Source organism: Bemisia tabaci, chromosome 3 (assembly GCF_918797505.1).
Source record: "Bemisia tabaci chromosome 3, PGI_BMITA_v3".
NCBI lineage: Eukaryota > Metazoa > Arthropoda > Insecta > Hemiptera > Aleyrodidae > Bemisia > Bemisia tabaci.
This window is the reverse complement of record NC_092795.1, coordinates 51,099,653-51,119,116: the sequence shown is the minus strand read 5'-3', so window position 1 is coordinate 51,119,116 and position 19,464 is coordinate 51,099,653. Positions and strand designations below refer to the sequence as shown.

Sequence of the window (19,464 nt, the reverse complement as noted above, 5' to 3'; positions counted from 1 at the left end):
GATTTTGTCGCCTTTTCTCGTTTGTAATTCTTTTCCTGAATCTGATTTTTTTTCTACCTACATAAAAATTGCAAAATTTGCCGCCCCCAAAATTTGCCGCCATGGGCCGCGGCCCATGTGGCCACCCCCTAAATCCGGCCCTGCTTGAGTTGCAATGCCGCTTTTATTAAGAACCTACGGAAAGTTTTTGAAATTCGCGGCAAAATTTTTGCAATCAAGTCTGTTAATCTAAAAGACATTACTTTCTCTATTACTTCCGTAATGCAATGTGTTATTTGGTCTTTGCACCTAAATATAATCAGAACTAAAGCCGGAAGATCCTATTTTTTGGTTTTTAAAAAAAAATAGTCCTTTTATAAACCCGATGAACACACCGAGAGTAATTTTATTTTCATTCGTTTTATACATGCTACATTTTAGGAATTCTCCAATTGCATCAATGCATCGATGTTGTTTTGTTTTGTTTTGATAACGAGGAGCGGCCTGCTGATAAGCGGCTCTTAGAGTTTGAATTAATATTACTGTTTATATTACGTTTCCGCTTGCTTCCTGTTTTTGGTCTATATTGAGGTTTATATATTTTATTTTAATTACCTGAAATAAGCGAACACGACACTATAGTAGCGAACAAAACAAGTGCCTTCTAGAATCATAACATGCACTTTCTACATTGCGCACTTCCTCTCATCACCAAACTGGTTTTGTAACTACATTCTGAAACAGACTGGCTTCAGAGGCATTTAGAACCTTAGAAAATATCAACCGTATCCAAGGCTCAATGTACACCAACGAAGGAAGATTCGACTAAAACTTGAAGTTGTAACGCGGAGGTAAGGTTATGGTGCTCATTATACCGTGTAGTAAGTTAGAATTTATTGGTGAAGTATCATTGAGTAAAGAATTTAAAATTTCCAATGACATCAGCAAATCTCTCTGTGCAATGGCACACATTGGTTCTCAACACGGTATGTTAGAATCCTTGAAGTAAGTGAGTATAAACTTTGCTGTCACTCCTTGGAAAATAGCGCATTTTTTGCGCAATTTTTCTGTGCACTTTGGTACTGATTGTTTCAGTCCTGTGTATTAGGTAGCAGTCTATTAGTTGCCTGCGAAAACATTGTGTTGCTGCTTCATTTTAGTAGAATACAGGCCAAACTCAACTTGAGAGAAAACTACCGCTTGCGCCATGAAAACTTGATACTTCTCGAGGAAACCAGGCAAGCTGTTCAGCAGAATGTCACATCCCCATCAAAACCACAAATAATCTGTCAACAAGGCATTAAGTGGATCTTGTTGGCCGATGCCTACATTTAATAGACTCCTGCATTTAAGAGATACAAATGAAATTAACCTCCGTAGGGTCACTTATCCTCGCAACTTTTCACGGAAAATAATGAAGATTACTGGAAGGTGTCTCCTTTGATCAGTTTATAATAGGTAAAATTTGATGAAAGTATAGGTAAATGGAAAGATCAGGATTTCTTCCTATTTCACCTTTGAATTAATTTCGATAATGAATGCATCTACTCAGAGCATCTTTTGTAATTGTTTCTGCTGTCTGAGGACGAGTGTAAATCTTTGTCCCAGAGGGAATTACAGCAAAAAAAAATTTGAAAAATAATGTACTCACATACTTTAAATAATGATGAACGTATGGGGCAGATGCCACTTAAATCTATGGTTTGGGAGTTGCATTTGCATCGAAGCATTCCTGGCTTCTTGGTCACCTCAGCACCCTGTCAAGCTGGACTTGTCCATGCAGCATCAACTTTTTTTTTACTTCAGATTTGTTAAAACTTTATTTTTTTCCTGTTACAGATTCATGGGAGTTTTTTATTGGCATGACCAATAAATTAAGTTTATGAAGTGAAAAATTCATCATGAAACAGAAGAAGGGCAAAAGAGAAAGGTAGCATCAACCTGCTGTCTTTGATAAAACTGCTGCGAAATTGTATTATTTAATGGCTGTCCTTCCATCTTTCATCCAAGTGTCAGAATTCCAAACTTGAATTGTAAGTCCTCTCTTAGTGGAAAAATAATACTTAAAATGAGAGCGTTTCAGGAGCCGGTTATTTCCAATCGATTGATAATTTCCTACAGTTTGTACTCATCGGTGTTCTTATTCACATTACTTACTTTCCTGTACTTCTCTGACCTTTATCTGAAAATAGGAAGTACCAATTTTGTGCCATTTTTGATACTCTTAATATGTGTTGAAATTATAAAATTTATCTATTCAAACAGCACGGTACAAAATTCCACTTTCATAAATTCTGGCAGCAAGAAATGGAATAAATCCAAAACTCTATACGACTTAGCCGCAAGTCAAGTCCTGTCTCAGGTTAAGTTAAAGAAAATCTTGAAGTCTATCGTCTTGCTTGCATTTTCAGTGGCGATATTTTTTGCCATTTCTATTCTTTTGGGTGCAGAATTTTTAGCGAAGCATGAAGAGACCTTGATGTTCAGTTCCTTAATTGTTGTATTAATATTTCTTCCAATTTGCTTACATCTTGGTCCAGATTCATTGTTTAATTTTTTGCTGACAGCAAATCCAGCGAATGCATTTGAGCAAATCTTATTTAGAAATGTTCAATTCGTCCTTGTTGGTGCTTGGTTTGGCGCCTTTGTAATTCCTCTTGACTGGGATCGACCATGGCAAATATGGCCGATACCTTGCTCTTTTGCCTCAATATTAGGGTATTTGATCTCTCATGTTGTCACTTGCATTCAGTATTCTAATATGTTTCTCCATAAAAAAACAGTGAACAAATTTGGGAAAAGAGTCTGTTAAACAGCAATTTTCCATCGTCCCGATTCTTTCACAAAACAATTGTTAAGTTTATTTTGAAATAAGTATTAAGATAGGTTTTATTTTTAAACACCTAGCTGTATCCATTTTTAACAAAATTAATCATGGACCCATCTGTTTTTAATACCTACAGTTTTTGTGAATTTCAATGATTTTGTCCATAAGCCCTACAATAACTGAAGACTTTTTAGTAATGTGGAACAATTTTGAAAAGCTTTTTTGTTCATAATTACCCTGTTACGTAGTTTTGAAACGAGTAAAAGAAAATAGTTTTCTGTGGTGAGAAGGTGATATTGAAATGGAGAATGCTTGCATCTGCTGCAGTTTTGAGCCACCCTGACAGTTTAAAATTTTACAGTTTTAACTGTACCGAAAAGTTTACTTTTAAAATAAGATTTGGCTCATAATTTTTGGACAGTTCATGGCCTCTCAATCATTTCTTATTGTGTTCTGTTACCATTTGCTTTTTTTCTTTCCTGTATTTTACTGTATTAAACTTCCTAGTCTTCAGGTCACTTGTTATTATTTCTCTGTGATTGGTAGTTTTTTATCTGGTACTCCCAGTTAATGAAGGATGTTTTCTCCGTGTTTCCTACTTCGTACTACTAAAAAGTAGGTATCTTTTCGAAGTAAAATTCCCTGCTCTGTGAAGCAAAATCGTGGAAAAAGAGCTAATACTCCTAATAGCCTGTTTGTGATCACTTTTAGGATTCTTTTAAAAAATTTTTAAGAAGAAAACGGTCAAAAATAAAATAAGTAACTGCAGGCATTAAGTAGGGAGTGTAGATGAGAAAATAGAGGGAAAAAATTGTAACCTTGATTTTAAAATTAAAAATAAATCTTGCTGACATCATTTTTTAGGTCTTCCATAGCCTCATCACTTGACATTACTCTATAATCTTACAAATTAAAGCTGAAAGTTTGAAAATAAGGATGAAATGCACAACACAGAACCACTAGAAAAATTAATCTAAGATAATTTTGGATTTAAATACAACACAGCTGCGTAATGCAATGAAATATTATTTCAAATGGAAGGAATCAAATAATGTAATGCCTGATGGTAGAAATAATTAGACATAGAAGTTAATACTGATGATGCTGTATTTATTGTCTCAAGATAGTGAGTAATTTTCACATCCCAGATAAACAAATGATGAACGATGATGTTCTAAAATAATAACAGAGGAAACGTTATTTTTAGTACAATTAGCGTTTTAGTTGGAGGGAACGACTATAGACACTTCCCTGGCCAGTTGATATCAACATTTTTATTACACAATAACATACACAGATTGATAAAAACTTTAATTTCTTACATACCCTTTAAAACCAGAAAGCTTAAATATGGTTGACAAAAAATTTGGCAAAATGTCTTTGATATACTTAATGAACTTCGAAAATGTAGTTCATTACTACCACCAATGAACAATTTAAAGTGAAAAAATTAGTAAACGACTAAGATCAACATTTTTTTACATTTCACTATGAAATGTTAGGAGGTAGGAGGTAAGGTTTTAGAGCACCAGCATAAGCTTGCTCTAATCACTTGAGAGGGACTTGGCAGTTCAAGTTGGAAAATAGGGGAATATGTATAGAGAGGAACTTGTGAGATGAATGGTTGCTGTACTGGTGCTTCAAATGTTCACAGGGATCAATAAATTTTAAAATTTCGCAACTTTTACTTAAACTATAATAATATTCCTTCTTTAAAAATTAGTTCTCTTACATAATATCAAATGCTCTGATATATTTTATTTATCATCTGCCTCCTCTAAAAATATTGATGGAAAAATAAGGATTTTTAAAGCAAAACCTGCTGTATCCATTCAAATGTCTGCAGATTGTATACACGTGCAAGTGTTTTTTCTTTCTTTTTAAAATTTTTTCAAGAATAACAAGCATAATTACTTCAATTAATTTTTTATAATTTTTTCTGATAAATAAAATCCAAAAATAAGCATGGATAAATACACAAAAATGTAAAACTGATTGAAGGAAACAGGGAGAAAGGGCAGATGTCCCTTGCCATCCTTTCATAAAATTGTGCGACTTTTTTCGCCTTCATTTCATGTAATAAGTTCGGATACTGCCGTATAGTTATTAAAAAAGTCATTAAAAGAAAAGAAAAACTTTCCTACCTACATTATAAAAATATTTTTGAGGGACAAAAATTCATTAAATTTTCATGGGCCTTCCTAAAAATGAGTGATTAGTTGTTCAAATATGGCACTGGACATTCGCCCATACATCCATTCACCTCTACATCCTTCAATCCTTAACTCAAGAGAGAATACACAGACAGAAACTAGGAGTAATTCAAAGTCATGCTCCACCTTCTTCTGTTGGGAGGAGAGACTCCACTATTATTCATGAGTGTGGCTCAAGGAGACATGAAGGCAAGTTGTTACTTGAAATAGAAAAATTGAAGAAAAAGGGATGGCAAAAGTAATGCATCACAATTCGGATGGCATTTTCGATTGAAGATTAAATCATTGGATTTGATAAAAATATAACATACTACTGGGCAATTGAACATGGACACTCTACGTAAAAACTTCAGAAGAGAGCAAACACAGCAACAATATATGAACGCTTGTCCAGATAAAATTGAGGAGAGCATCTTTATTGGCGATTACACTTATGATCAGGAAGAGTGTGTTCCAAACTTTTTTTAAAAAAAACAGGGAATGATCAAAGCATAAAATGTAAAATAAATTTTTGACAAATTAACTTCTTTCACTTGAAGAATTTAACAGAAGACGCATTTTGGGCTGCCCTGGAGCCAATATTCACTTCACGGCACAAACTCGGAGCGCTATAACTCTGCGTACGGACTTCAGGGCAGCCCATAATGCGTTTTAGGTTCAATTTTTTTAAGGGAAAGAGTTAAGTTTGTCAAAAATTTATTTTTTGTTTTACATACTTCCTACACATATTGTGCGTCTAAGTGAACTGAATCAAACTAAAAATACACAGTAAGTCCGATGAATTTGATGCGACCAGAAAGCAAGGATTTTACCTTTCTAGGTTTAACAGGTACCTATTATTATATACTGGGCATTTGATATTTAAATAAAAAATCGCACGTAAAAAAGCTACCATAAATTAGGTACCCACTACTACAATAAGTATTCAAGCATAAAAACTGAATAGAAAAAAATCAAGTACCAATTTTACAAGTACCTTTCCTAAAATGTAATAAAAGTTATTGTATTCAAGGTACTTCAATAGGTACTTAGTATTTGGTGTTTCACAGTAAATGTTGACCAGTAGTTAGGTCATTAGACTAAAAGAGGTCCAGTAGTTTTTTTTAGGCTGCTAAAATATATGGTGGGCAAAACATATAAACATATGGAAATTATCCTTAAATAGTCAATGAAAATATTTAGAAGATATTGCCTTTAGGTATTGGTTGAACATGTTGAAGCTAAATTTACAAGATTTCAGCCTATTTTCTTTTTCATTGCTGTCTTTAAAGAGAAGGAGATACATATTAGTTATTAACTAAAATCAAAAGTATAATTAATTTAATTTGAACGGCAATCTCTAGTTTCATTTCAGGAATCAATTCTATGGACAAAATCTTTGGAGAAAGAGGGAGAATTATTTTGTTCACATCAGATGTCAATAGTCCAACATTTAAAGAAGGAATCGGAGTGAGCTTTTCCTTAAACACTTTTCTCACAGTTTAAATCATTGTGGGGAAGTAAACGTTAAAAGGGTATTCAAAGAATGAATTCTGGTGAAATAACAAAAATTAATAGGAAGAGAATCACATTCATTAGACACAACTGCAATAAAGCAACAAGTATTCTTCCGCAGATGGATGAAACAAGTAAAAGCTGGGACTAAAAGTTCAACTGTATATTCATTGTAGAATCATAAGAGGAATAAATTTTTCAAAAATATACACACAGGAAAATGAACGAATAAATAATATAGAAATGAAAAGAAAATCTACCGTGAAAGCTCTTGCCGAAACATGGTGAAAACAATTTCAATCAATGGCATTAGTATTGACTCTTCAAACAATGCCAAGATTGAATGGATCACTAGACAAGGTTTGAGTTTCAGCATTCTGATAAATATTTCTTTTTAATGCAAAATGTCACCTAGAACTTGATCTGCGCACTGAAAATCACTGAAGTTAACTCCCAACAATGGTACATATTAGCGTATTTATTGACACTGATTTTGAAAAATTTGAATTCCTTCCTCATAAAAAAAACCAGAGTCTACCAAAGTGTAAACAATGTGCAATAGCTGAGCCAAAGCGCTGAACTTAAGGTTGTTATATTTTTATATTGCAAAGACTATCACAGTAACATTTAGTGTGCAATTTAACTCAAGTAGATTACCTGAGGTTTTTTTTAAGAGCAGGAAGTTTGAACTTAGGCATCAAAAAACTTTAATAGCTTAGTTACGAGTTGATTTCAGTAATTTTTGATGTACAAATATTGCTCTTCATGAAATTTTTGTGGGAGAACTTATATCATGATGCTTAAATTTGGACCTTGTCTAGTGGGCTTTTAACAAATCTTATTTCCACAAACTTAATTTTTTAATTAAAAGCACCTGTCTTGATACTTTCAAGAAAACAATCACATTCAAAACGAATTGAAAAATAAAACCTGCATGTGAGACAATGCCACAACTACATTCTTCATTGAGCCAATGTCACTAGAATACTAGATCAAAATCACATTCTCCCTCAGAAGAGTATTAAAACTAAATAAATAATAAATTGATAGATAAATAAGTGAATAAATCTAAAGTGCCCCAATACATTTTTTCTCTGCTCCAATAAATTGTTTCATCCCTTGAGGCCAACAAATAAATAAAAACAAGAAAAAATCACAGTTAACAAAAACATGTGCGTCGCAATAAGTTTATAGTTTTCCATAAAACTGAATAAAAGTTTAAAACTTTTCAATAATTTAGAAATAAAATGTAAAAAAAGGAAATAAAGTACTCATAACAAAACATTTTGACCAATACCTGAAAAATTATTGACAATGACTTACTTCCTATAGGGACATAAATGATGAGAGAAGAGTTAAAATAGTCAAACTTCCGTACATAACTGAAATAGGCTGTTTCAGATTGGGTGATCAAATAACTTTTTTAAGAAACAAAAGCGTCTAATTTGGTATTTATTTTTAAATGTAATGCTTTCGACAACTGGTTCAGGTGATTATGCTGAGAGAGACCTACCTACATGATGGGGGGTAGAAATTCACGAACTAAAACACGCTGTTGTAAGTTTTCTCTTCAAAATTTTACACAGAAAATGCTAGGCACCACAGAAAAATTCAGAAATCTCGTCCTACGGAAGTACACGTAGATAATTCAAATTTTGTTGATGGAAAAAAAGAAAAAATACAAATGACGCTGTTTTCAAAGATTTGTGTACCATTTGATCAGCATTGAGAGTATATGTTGATATTTTGCTAAAGAGTTGATTACTAAACTTCTGTTGCAAGGGTTGCATTTTACATAAAATTTTGAAAATAAAATATAAAACGTGTGCTTTAGCTTTAAGCCATATCTCATTTAGTGACCCATTGCTGTCTCTGAACTCTATCGCTCTACCTGTCTCCAAAGAGTCCGTAAAAAATTACATAGGTAGGTCATCATCCCCCAGTGAATCATCCTTCTTACTTCTTCGCTCATTTGTGCTGAAAACAATTTTTTCAATTTATTTTGTAATAGGACACAAGGAAAAAGATAACTTTTCACTTTTCAATATAAACAAATTTCTCAAAAAGCAAGTTTAAAATAGCGTTAACAGTACATGAGGAAATACCGAGGACCACAAAAGAACCTTTTTTTTTGAGATCTTCAACTCTTTGGTATTAAAAAAGATAAGATTAAAAGTTATAATTCAACTTTTCACTCCTTTAGACTGTTATGATTCTGCAGAGGGCATTCATTTTTTTGGAGTTAGAGCATGAAAAATTTAAGAAATGTAATACATACGTGGCGTGACTGTTAATTACATAGCTAATATTAATACAGTGAACAAACTTCCAGCTTTCCCTTTTACTTGATAATCAATGCTAATTCTTTTACATTCAATTACATGGAAAAAGAAATATACTAAAATAAATACTGCAGAAAAGCCTTGATTATCCACTATCTACTGATCCAATTCATCTGATCCTCCGTTGATCAAAGACTTTTTGACAGCTTTCAGCATTCAATTGAATTAGAACAAGAAAAGTTTTGATTCTTAAAGCTTATTGTGCTCAAGAGTTTATAAACAATATCATATAAAATAACAACGAAATTCAGCTGGAGCCAAATACCTTGGTTTTCTGTGCAGGGCCCTTTAAGAAAGAGAGGAATTTACATCATTTCATAAATGAGAGTTAATCTTCTTGTGTTGAAAAAGCAAATCCCTTCTGACTTCACCTGAAATAAAGTGTGCGGTATTTCTCAAACAAAGTGAAACTGTAGACTTTGAATAAGAGGGTGATAAAGGTGAGTTAAACTATTTTACGCACTCAGTCAAAAGAGTGCATGATTGAGTTCAAATACCTTTCTTCATCCAGCTTGAACTCGTTCATTTCAGTATCTGAAAATGAAAAAAAGTTAGATAAGTGTACGGATTAAGTATGAGCAGATTTCCAAGTATAGGATACTGCACGATGTAATAGGAGGCCCAGATTGACGCCCCACTTAGAACAACGCCATGACTATCTTTCTATGATTAATGATAGGGGTTAAAAAACTTGAGAAGCTGACGGGTAATTTTTTGGATCAAAGAATTGGGAGGAGCAATTTTTGTCCGGATTCTTTAATTCCTAATAGAGAACATGAACAAAGACACCCCAAAACCTCCAATTTTTTGGACGAGTATGTGGAAAAAGCAGAAAATCAGTTACTGTGTTGTAAGATGAAAGAATCTAAATGAAACTTTTAGGATTGTGAAGCTCTTGAGAATGGCCTTCCTAAAAAGGTAAAGACGAAAACAACAAGGGATTTTGGTTAATACTACAACTTTATAGATTAGGCAAGCATATTTGGATGGGGATATTTATCTTATTGGTTCGAAAAACTTATAAACTCTCATTTGCTTCTACTCATAAAACTGTTCAATTCATTGAAATTAAAAAAAACTTTTAACTTCAAAGAATCAAATTTTTCATTTGGGGTTTGTTGGTTACTTTTTAAATGGTAAAAATGTAAAACCATGCATAGGAGAAAAAGGCTTTAATTCCTTGTTTGCTTTTTACGACTTAACTCAAAATAGTTCTTGGATAGGTGCAATAAAAAAGATCAGTAAGAAAGGACCTGGGAAACCAAGCTAAAAAACCCTTAAAATATCAGACGGCAAAGTTCCTTTTAAAACTTTCATTATTATAATCAAGGCACTTTGTAGTGCTGAGGGAAAAGGTACTCATTTGTGACAAAAATTTATTTTACCACAAACATACTGAAAAATTTAGATTAGTCTAGAATTCATAGTGCAGTATGGAACTGCAATACTTGCTGCACGAAAAAAGTCACGAGAAAAATGATACATATAAATGACGTCTTACCAGTTTGAACGGAAGGCCCTGTTTCTGCTGTCGCTTTGGACTGCTTTATATCGGGAAATATTTTTGTGAAAACAAAGTAGGCCACATCATTACTGGTCCAATATGAAGTATGAGAAGTCAAACTTGCCCAGTAACTTCGTATTGCATGATAAGAGCCTGTGTTATCTTTCAAAGCAAAATCTAAGCGATGCTCCAATCCTGAAACTAAATATATTTTAAATTTAAAATAGACCTCAAACTCAGAGGGAGATTTGACTGTGGAATTTGATTCCAAAACTCAGAAGTTAGGGGGGTTGTTCAATGTGCCTACCCTTTCCCAGTTTAAATTCTTATTGGTGCTTTTGCAATAAGTAAAGTTCAGGCATTGAGACAGTGGCTCCAGCATGAGGGTGTCCTATTTATGGGAGACTTTTGAAAACCTTTGTCCTTGGTGCTGTCCTTATTCCATCAGGTTCTTTTAGGATGGAAGTGAAGTTTGCAGCTCCAGCGCCAATCTTCAGGTTCTTTGCTAGCCCCATCTTTCAACCATGGAAAATTACATTGATTCAAAGGGAAGCAGACCAGACCATGCGGTCAAATTACCTTTTTTCATAGAAAAAATAATTGAGTCTTACTTTTAACAACAAAAAAAAAAAACTTAAGAAAATAAGAACTAAAAATCACTCCTTGGACCAAAGGAGTCGAGTCATGACACTATGGCAACAAAAGCTTGGCAGCACCATATATGATGAAATTATTGCATTTTATCCATCATACTCAAAGAAATTACAACCGATAAATGAGCCCATAATACAATGCAGCATCCCCTGAATCTCCCGGGATAGCAAAAACACGAGTACGTAAGCAGCTCAGGTTCTGCCCTCTTCCTACACTCATCCACCCCAACTTTTGTAAATTGTCATTGGAAACTAACAAGGTTCAACTGGTTTAAAACAGGACCATGCAAAAAAAGTCCTTATTATTGGAGTCAAATAATTTTTATGGTTGCCACTATTGTTGTCTCTCCTTCTCTTTGGTATTCCTCGTGAGGGTAAGACTTAAGTGTTGCGCTCCCTCGAAATTCCATAAATTTTTTGCAGAATTTGGAAGCAATCTGGAAGATGTAATAGAATATTTAAAAGTGTCGGTTTTTTTTTACCACCCTAATGGGTAAAAAACCCATGAGGGTTCTGTTTAATTATTCAGTACAAAAGAAGATCCAAAAACCTGAATGAAATGACTTCAATTGTTACTGATATTTTCATGCATTGGTGATGTACATACCTTCCATTGGGGACTCCTGCTGCTGAGGGGAGGTTACTTCTTCAGGTGGTTTAGAGCTTCCTTGAACTAAATTCCAAAGTTTCCAGGATCGTTCTGGAAGAAAGAAAAAAAGGGAAGAATGTTGATAATATATATCTGAAGAGGTAAATTTGGAAAAGCTTCTGAAAAAACTAGCGATATTTTTTGACCAATTCCTTAGAAGCCATGTCACGTGGTGAAGCAAGTTTTGCTTTAGACACATTATTGGCAAATAATAGGGAATACGTGGGGATGGTTTTTTTTTCTCCGTGGGGTGAATACAGACCAATCTCTCTGGTATGATTGTGTCACTGCCAACTGCATTAATGTGTGCAAGTTTAACTTCCTTAAGATCAAAAAAGATAATGCTAGAGCCCATTTCAGATAACTTTGCTTTTTTTGCTGTAGGTGCAAGATGGGAATTTCCCTATTCCACGCATGCAGCGAAGAGGGCAAAATCATCTGAAATGGGCTCTACCTGCTCTAGCGAGCTCGCAAAAGCGTTCCTGCATCCATCGCATTGCAGCTGATATGACAACTTCTCAGGTCACTAGAATACAGATTTTTCAAAGCAAGTCTGATTGAAAAAGCAGGAGAAAATCAGGAAAACTTGGGAGCTTTCAGTTAATACAACTTTGCGCTACTGTGCTAAGGAAGAACGTTGTAAAAGCCTTCAGACACTACCAAATTGTCTCCGGTAAAATACAAATTTTTAGGGATTTCTGTGAATATTTTCCCCCCAATTGTTCCGAGAATTTTATTCGCAATCAGATCAAAATTATCTGGAAACTTCAAGAGGAAATACGCATTTATAACTCGATGTAAAAATAGACATTTTACTGGAGAAAATTGGGCAACTCTCAAATATTCATACGGCGTTCTTTTTGGCACAGCAGTGCAGATATATGTCCATCCTGCAAATCTACGAAGAGTTGCTAGGAATACTAAATTATGAAATTGTAGAGAATACCTTTGAGAGGAGTCCCAGTGGGTGACACGACTGGGTTTTCATCCTTGTTTGTCCCCTGATTTTCGGAAGATGTAGTTTCTAAATAGTTTGCTTCAGCGCTATTCACTTGTTCACTACAAGGCTGGATTTGGTAAGGCTCAATTTTACAAAAATCTCTTAAAACTAAAGGCTCTAACCTACAAAAGCATAAAAAGGAAGAAAATCAGATACAAAGTAGTGCAACCTTTACTATCAAAATAGCAAAGAAATCTTGAGAGCAATAAAGAAATTTAAATAGGGACTCCAGGATTAAAGCACAGCGAATTGATGAAACAGTTGGTAGGCTTGGACAGGAATGCAGAGAGCTCCTGCTCATTTTAAATCCCCTTTCTTCCTAAGATTTTCATAATGACAGCTTTTTTTTTATCTCTTTTTTCATTTGCTCAACTGTTAGGAACTGCTGCAATTTTGGAAAATACATGCACTTTACATGCTGACACGCCCTGGCTTTCCCATTTTCTCACGTGGCTAGAATAGTTTTATGACTGCGGTGGAGAGTTTCTGCGCCCCTGCCATTGAGTGTTGCTCTAAGAACTAACGTGCTGTGATGACAATAAAATTCCGTTACGAAGAAGTGTCAAGGGACTGATGAAAATGTTTACGGAAGCAGCTTTACCTGTTAGCAGTATCTATGCTAAACATTAAACATTTTCAGATAAACAACTGGATGTAACAAGAAATCGTGAGTTTCAATGTGACTAAAATGGAAACTCCCTGTGGAAGAAATTTTAAATGAAAATTGTCATTCTACTCATGTCGAGTTGGGAACTACTCTGGTTTCAAAATTAATCTACATGACCTTAGAGCAACATACTTCTTTTCATATAATAGGAAAGAAAAAATAAGAAGAAGAGAAGAAATTGGTATTTCACATCACTATATCATATTTACCCTCCCTTTTAGAAATTTGACGGAGGAAAAACACCTGAGTGTCATACCTGTATGCAACAGGATCAGATGGATGGAACACATTATAAAGTCTATGGCAGAGAGATGGAGGAAATAAATGACTCCCATGATGACCTTGAGGAAGTCGTAAGGCAAGAAAAACTGCGAGCGGTGAGCCAAGACAGAAAAAATTTTCTAGCTGAAAAAGCAAAAAAATAAATTCATTAATTGATCTACATTTCTTGGTGAGCACATAACTAGCTCCTGAGTGAAAAAAGTTACATTGAAAAAATTAAGCTTACGATTTTTTCACTATTATATTTTTAAACAAACCAAGAAATTGATTAGTTTGAAAATCATTTTAGAAAAATTACCACGAAGAGAACTATTTTAATTTTAGCAATTTCTTGAATAATAGTGACTTCTGAGAGAGAGAAAACTGACTTTGTTTTGTTTAAATGTTGATCATGCTCTCTTTTTTTTTTCTTCAGAGCAATTATTCTACTGCTTGCATTTCCATAGTTAAATAATATAAAAAAATAAGAGCTCTTAATTCCAAAAAACTGGCTGCTTGATACATACGAACTCATTCATAATTGTTTAAGTAAAACATTTGACGCCTAAGTCTACAGTAAAATTAAACATAATAAAAGCAAAAGGTTATGGCTTACTTGGAACTTTAGCCGCGATTTTCCTGTTAGCAAGGATTCTTTGCTTAAAAAATCCTCTTGGTACAACTGTAATTAAGAATTCATGAAAGTAAGTGAAAATAAAATGAGAGAGTGATAAAATACATACAAGAAATGAAAATGAATGACAGGAAAATGGCAGAGAAACATTAAAAAAATTAATTAGAGGAAGCACTATTGGGCATCTGCCTGTTTCCTGAAAATCCTTTTTTTTCTAAAAAAAAGGAAAAAGAAAAAAAATCAAAAGTATGTTACAGTCAGATTATAGTTAGATAATAAAACCGTTTGTAAAGGCCCTCTGAGTTTTAAAATCGGCACTAATTTTATCTATTTATTTATTCTTTCAGTTGGCTTGGTGTTTATCGATACCTTGGGAGGTTACAAAACTTCGAAAAATTTGAAATTATTTTAAAAAATTTCAAAATTTTATGAAGTCAAGTACAAATAAATTGGCTGGATAGAGGTTGATAAAAGACGTTGAATCTTTGGTGTTACTTACTCTTGGCATCCAACCTGTGATGATGTCATAAACAATGACACATCCTAAAGAATGAGCTACTACGGAGACTTTCACATCACTGTTCGGGTTACGTTCAACAAACATGGAATAAAGCCTATTTAATTCTTTTGTCAACCCTTGTTGTATTTCAGCACTGTATAGAGGAGAAGTGTAATACATTATGTCCATCGCCGATGCATTTAACAACTGTCGTAAGTTTAGAACATTAGAAGGTGTTATTGCTTCAACAATATCTGAAAGTAAAAAACAGAAACAACTGTGGTACACTGAGTGGAACGAGGATAAAATGCATGCTTACACAGTTAGAGCCTTCATGTTTTATTCTTATGAATTTGGTTTGAAATTTGTGACCATACATGGAGAAGTTATCTTGGAAATATTAGGTTTTTTTAGTTTATTGATGACAGCCTAGAAAGCGACTCATTTTGTTCATGTTGGGAAAAAACTAGGATAAAGTGGCAACCTGTCTTGTCAATGAAAATAACAAGTTGTACAAAATTTTGGAAAAGATTCCATTGTTTTAGAAGGAAAAATTCACATGTGGAAGAAAAGTGACAAACCTCCATCAAGCTGAAGAGATGACCGCCATTCCACAGGGAAAAACTCAACACGCTGCTTGGCCGTTTCAAAATATTTTGTTTTGATGCGGAATACACTTTCTCTAAGACTGTCCGAAAAAAAGAAAATACTCAAATTAAAATTGGGAAGAAACTCACAGATAAGCCCGCACCATAGACTGGCATGCTGTTTTATTGGTGAAACTTTTTATTCCTCTATTGAAAAAATCAGACTGAGGTAAATGGCACTATACGATTGGTTGGTTCTGTTATTGGAGTTTAGGGGCCAGACTTTTAGTAATACAAAAAATAAGTTGATAAAATACACCTCTTTGGTTATAGATAATCAACAAATTATCCGGCCTCCTTCGGCGTCCATTGTTGAGCTTAAATCATACAACCGACTGATCACATATCTCTTTGCTATTTAAATTTTGTCTTAACTCATGGACAAATATAAGATTTTAATTCTTCCCCAGTAAGGCGCTTCGATTACGATTAAAGCCTATGGCCACTTAATATTGAATTAAAAAAAGGAAAAGGATTAAAAAGAAAAAGAGTAATGTACTTTCGAATGATTTCTCTTCCGTTCTATCTGAGTCATAGGGGCCTCCTTTCGTTCAAATTTTTGGAGGATAAAAATCATCAGCAAATTTGAACCAGTGAGAATGAAAGCACACCATATCTGGTTTGTTCAATTCTCACTTTTTTACAGTTTAGTATTGCTTATCTACCTGCAAAAGGAAATTCCCAAAACGTGATCAGAGGTGCTCTAAACAATGCCACCAAAAAGCTTCTACTAATCAAACTTCATCACGTACTGAGCAGTTTTTGTGTTTCCTGATCATTTCCATTTTTCCAAGTTGGCATGTCTTCATTCTCATTGATTCATTTGGCACAGGCAACTACGATACTGGTAGTAGAAATACTGGCTCTTTATTAATGTAAACGCCTTTAATTACATGTACAGTCTTTTCTACTTGGGAAAATAAGAGAAAATATTGACTATGAGGGACACGTCAAACTACCACTGATCGTGAGCTGATCATTGAAAAACATTGTAATCTCTTGGATTACTGATGGTAACTCATGATAGCAGGAAAAATAGTATCACTTTCTGGCTGGTGCTCTTACTTTGAAGTGTTTCTAATTATCTTCCCGGTGTCAATTTTTTGCCCAATACCATGAATCACGAACACTAGATGATTAATATCGGCTGGTTTGTCTTCTTCAGACGAGAGGATCTTATAGCCTCGTACCAGTCGATACCCCATTGCTGGAACATAAGAATACAAGCAAAATGAATAAAAGTTGAAATGCAAATTAACAGTCTATAAAATTGCAGACACACTAATCTTGATGAAAGAAAACATTACTTCTTGATGGCAACCAAATGGACGGCTTTTAACAGAAAGGAACCAAGCCACATCAGCCATTGCCAAATTTAACTAGGTAATTTAATTCTTTACGAGAGAATGTTTGAGCAGATTTTTTTGGAAATTTTAAGAAATTTTCTTCGTACGATGGAGAAAATTCACTGAAATGTGCACGAAAATCCACGCAACCTTTTTCATGTAAAACATAAAATTGCCAAATTATATTTGGCGATAGCTGATATGGCTTGGTTCTTTTCAGTTTAACACAGTCCAAATGTTCCATTTGGATCTTGCAAGGTAATGTACACACTTGTTGTGCAAGTTCTGAACGGTACCTATACTACTGCACTCTTAATAGAATGACCAGTTTTCTTGGATTTCAAGATTTTCCGACTTTTCCATGAATTTTCAGGGTTTTAACATCATATTTCTTGACTTTTCCAAGAATTAATAATGATCTTTTTTGGCATAATCTCTCATTAGAATGATTCCTTAAAGAAAAAAAGTAAAAAAAAAAAATGTTTGCTGGAGCAAGGACCTTATTAATGATTGTGCATATAGTTCTCACTTAAACATCAACTCTTCTCTACTGGTACTCATTAACTGCTAATGATACTAGAAGGCTTCTGCCTCCTGGTCACCACTTTACCCATCGTTGTTGACATTTTATACATTTTTGGATGCTGAATAGTGCAAAAATGTAGGGATTTTGCTCATGAATTTGATAATTTGATAAGGCAAATGTTGCCGACGCATTTGTTTGTAACTGTGTAGTACATATAACTGGTAGATGAATAAGTTTTTAAAACTGCATTTAGTGCTCATATTGCTTGAGCAATTGAGTTCTTTGTTCGGTAAGATAACCACATTTTTTAGTGGGTCAGTTTTAGTCCTTTAGATAAAAAAGTTGCATTCTATTTATGCAAGTGTCAAGAATTGATACTGATAGTAAGCTGGCAAGTCTTATTGGTATGGGTATTGACTTACATTTCTGAAAGTAACCTCCTAGTTTTTGGGTAAAAGATCTCATGATTTTTGATGGGGTATCTTGGCTGTACAGATATACTTCATACGGAGATGAAGAATACCACACAACGCTGAATGAGTTGAAGGTTTCTGTGTGTAATACTGAAAAAAGAAAAAATACAGGGATAAAATTGTAGGTAATAACTTAAAAAATCTCTTGAATTTCAGGTAACATCAAAGAATACATTCTATACTATTCTGCCATTTAGTCTATTGCACTGTGACTGAGTTGCTCTTGTGTGTTCGAGTAAATTAATGGCTGCAGTTGGAAAATGAAAGTTGCCCCCCATGTTTTACTTTCTTTATAAGACTGGCCAATAGTTTTTTTGGTTTTCTTTTTTTTAATTTATCTGCTAATTTTTCTCATTCATTCAAGAACACTCCTAGAGAATTTGAAGAATATAGGTATTTGGGTTTATTTTTAAACAAAAAAAAGCCTACACAGCTGAAGAGCTTTAAACCTCGAAATGGCCTCAAATTGTACAAAGACAAAATTGGTACTTACAATTCAAGCATTAAACACTCTCCTTCTGGGCTACTTGAGAAAATGTCCCTATGGAGGTTTGAGGCTTTATAAAAAGATAATACTAAATTAAAAGGACGCTCATACTCTCAACAAAAGTACCGCACAATATGTAAACATACCTGATTTTGGAGCCTTTGCATCAGCCAAATATTCAGATGATTTGCGCCCACCAAAAAGTTTGAGATGAACTGATTCAATGATATCTGCATCATGCTCATCCAGGGGCTGTCCATTTTCATACAACCAGGAGCCTCGGATGATTAAAAAATTTCCCCTGAAAATTTGAAAGAGAATAGTGAAAAAAACTGGATGGTTCACTCCTGCATGTTTCGCTGTTATTCTCATTCGAAGAATTTTACACTTTGAAAAACAACCCAGCTTTTGCATTATTTTGAGCCGGTAAGATACAGCAGAATCAACTTAGCTTACTTACAGTTATCAAAGATAGAAGAGGGACTGGAAAGGTGTACTATGAATGGGTTTCTCAAGAGTAAAAAGGGGGAGCCGACTCGAATATCAAATTTTGGCCTTGCTGTTTCAATTAAAGAGATGTGAGAGAAGATATAAAAACTAGGGCTGAGGAAATACTGTGGAGTATCAGTTAAAAACTACTTTTAAATGGATGTAACAGAATTTCTACCGTGTTTAAAGAAGATTGTAGCAACTCTATTAGGGTATGAACCGAGGTTCGCAACTCGCAAAAGTTCCTATGCACTTTGAAATTCATACCAGTTATTGCTCTCATGTACACCGCAACAGACTTGCTGAGGGATCCCTTTTGCCTGGAGAAGTGGAAGTGGTGCGAAGTTTTTCGAGTTAGTGCTTACGTATTCATTCATGCTTCGGGATTTCCATAGATCCTTCACATAATAGGATCAAATAAAGCTCATTCATCGTAAGTTCAGATGAGAGTCAAGTCTTACCTACGTTATCACTAACCAATAGCGCTGTCTGAAATCACAGATTAAAATGTTCGATGGTGCTGACAGGAAACTGATCAGTTGACTCGCTCACACAATAATTGATGTTCTAGGGAGGATGAGTGGTTCTGCGGGGCGATTATTGGAATGACATTCAACTCTATGTCGCCGCTTTGTCATGTCGCACAATTGACTGAGTGCTCACTCAGTCGATTGCGTGACACGGACAAAGCGGCAACATAGAGTCGTTATCATTTCAATAATCGCCCCGCAGGAAAGCAGTGCACCATTCTTTTTATCCATATTAAAGAACAGG

The 19,464-nt window shown here is 34.4% G+C and overlaps 1 protein-coding gene and 1 long non-coding RNA gene across 2 annotated transcripts; one reads left to right on the top strand and one right to left on the bottom strand.

Annotated features, from left to right (window-relative positions):
- Window positions 1-209: 209 nt before the first annotated feature.
- Window positions 210-3,319, top strand: LOC140223804 (uncharacterized). Its single transcript, XR_011899585.1, has 2 exons — window positions 210-830; window positions 1,819-3,319. It is a non-coding gene; the product is annotated as an uncharacterized lncRNA (long non-coding RNA).
- A 576-nt stretch (window positions 3,320-3,895) lies between these two features.
- On the bottom strand, window positions 3,896-18,588 carry LOC140224284 (phospholipase DDHD1-like). Its single transcript, XM_072298518.1, has 11 exons — window positions 18,348-18,588; window positions 17,664-17,804; window positions 16,435-16,576; window positions 15,304-15,410; window positions 14,723-14,976; window positions 14,206-14,271; window positions 13,585-13,733; window positions 12,608-12,783; window positions 11,620-11,712; window positions 10,357-10,560; window positions 3,896-9,389 (listed from the first exon to the last, which is right to left on the bottom strand). Exons 1-11 carry the CDS (start codon window positions 18,571-18,573, stop codon window positions 9,319-9,321), a joined length of 1,629 nt encoding a protein of 542 aa, XP_072154619.1. The 5' UTR covers window positions 18,574-18,588; the 3' UTR covers window positions 3,896-9,318.
- Between the last annotated feature and the right edge of the window lie 876 nt (window positions 18,589-19,464).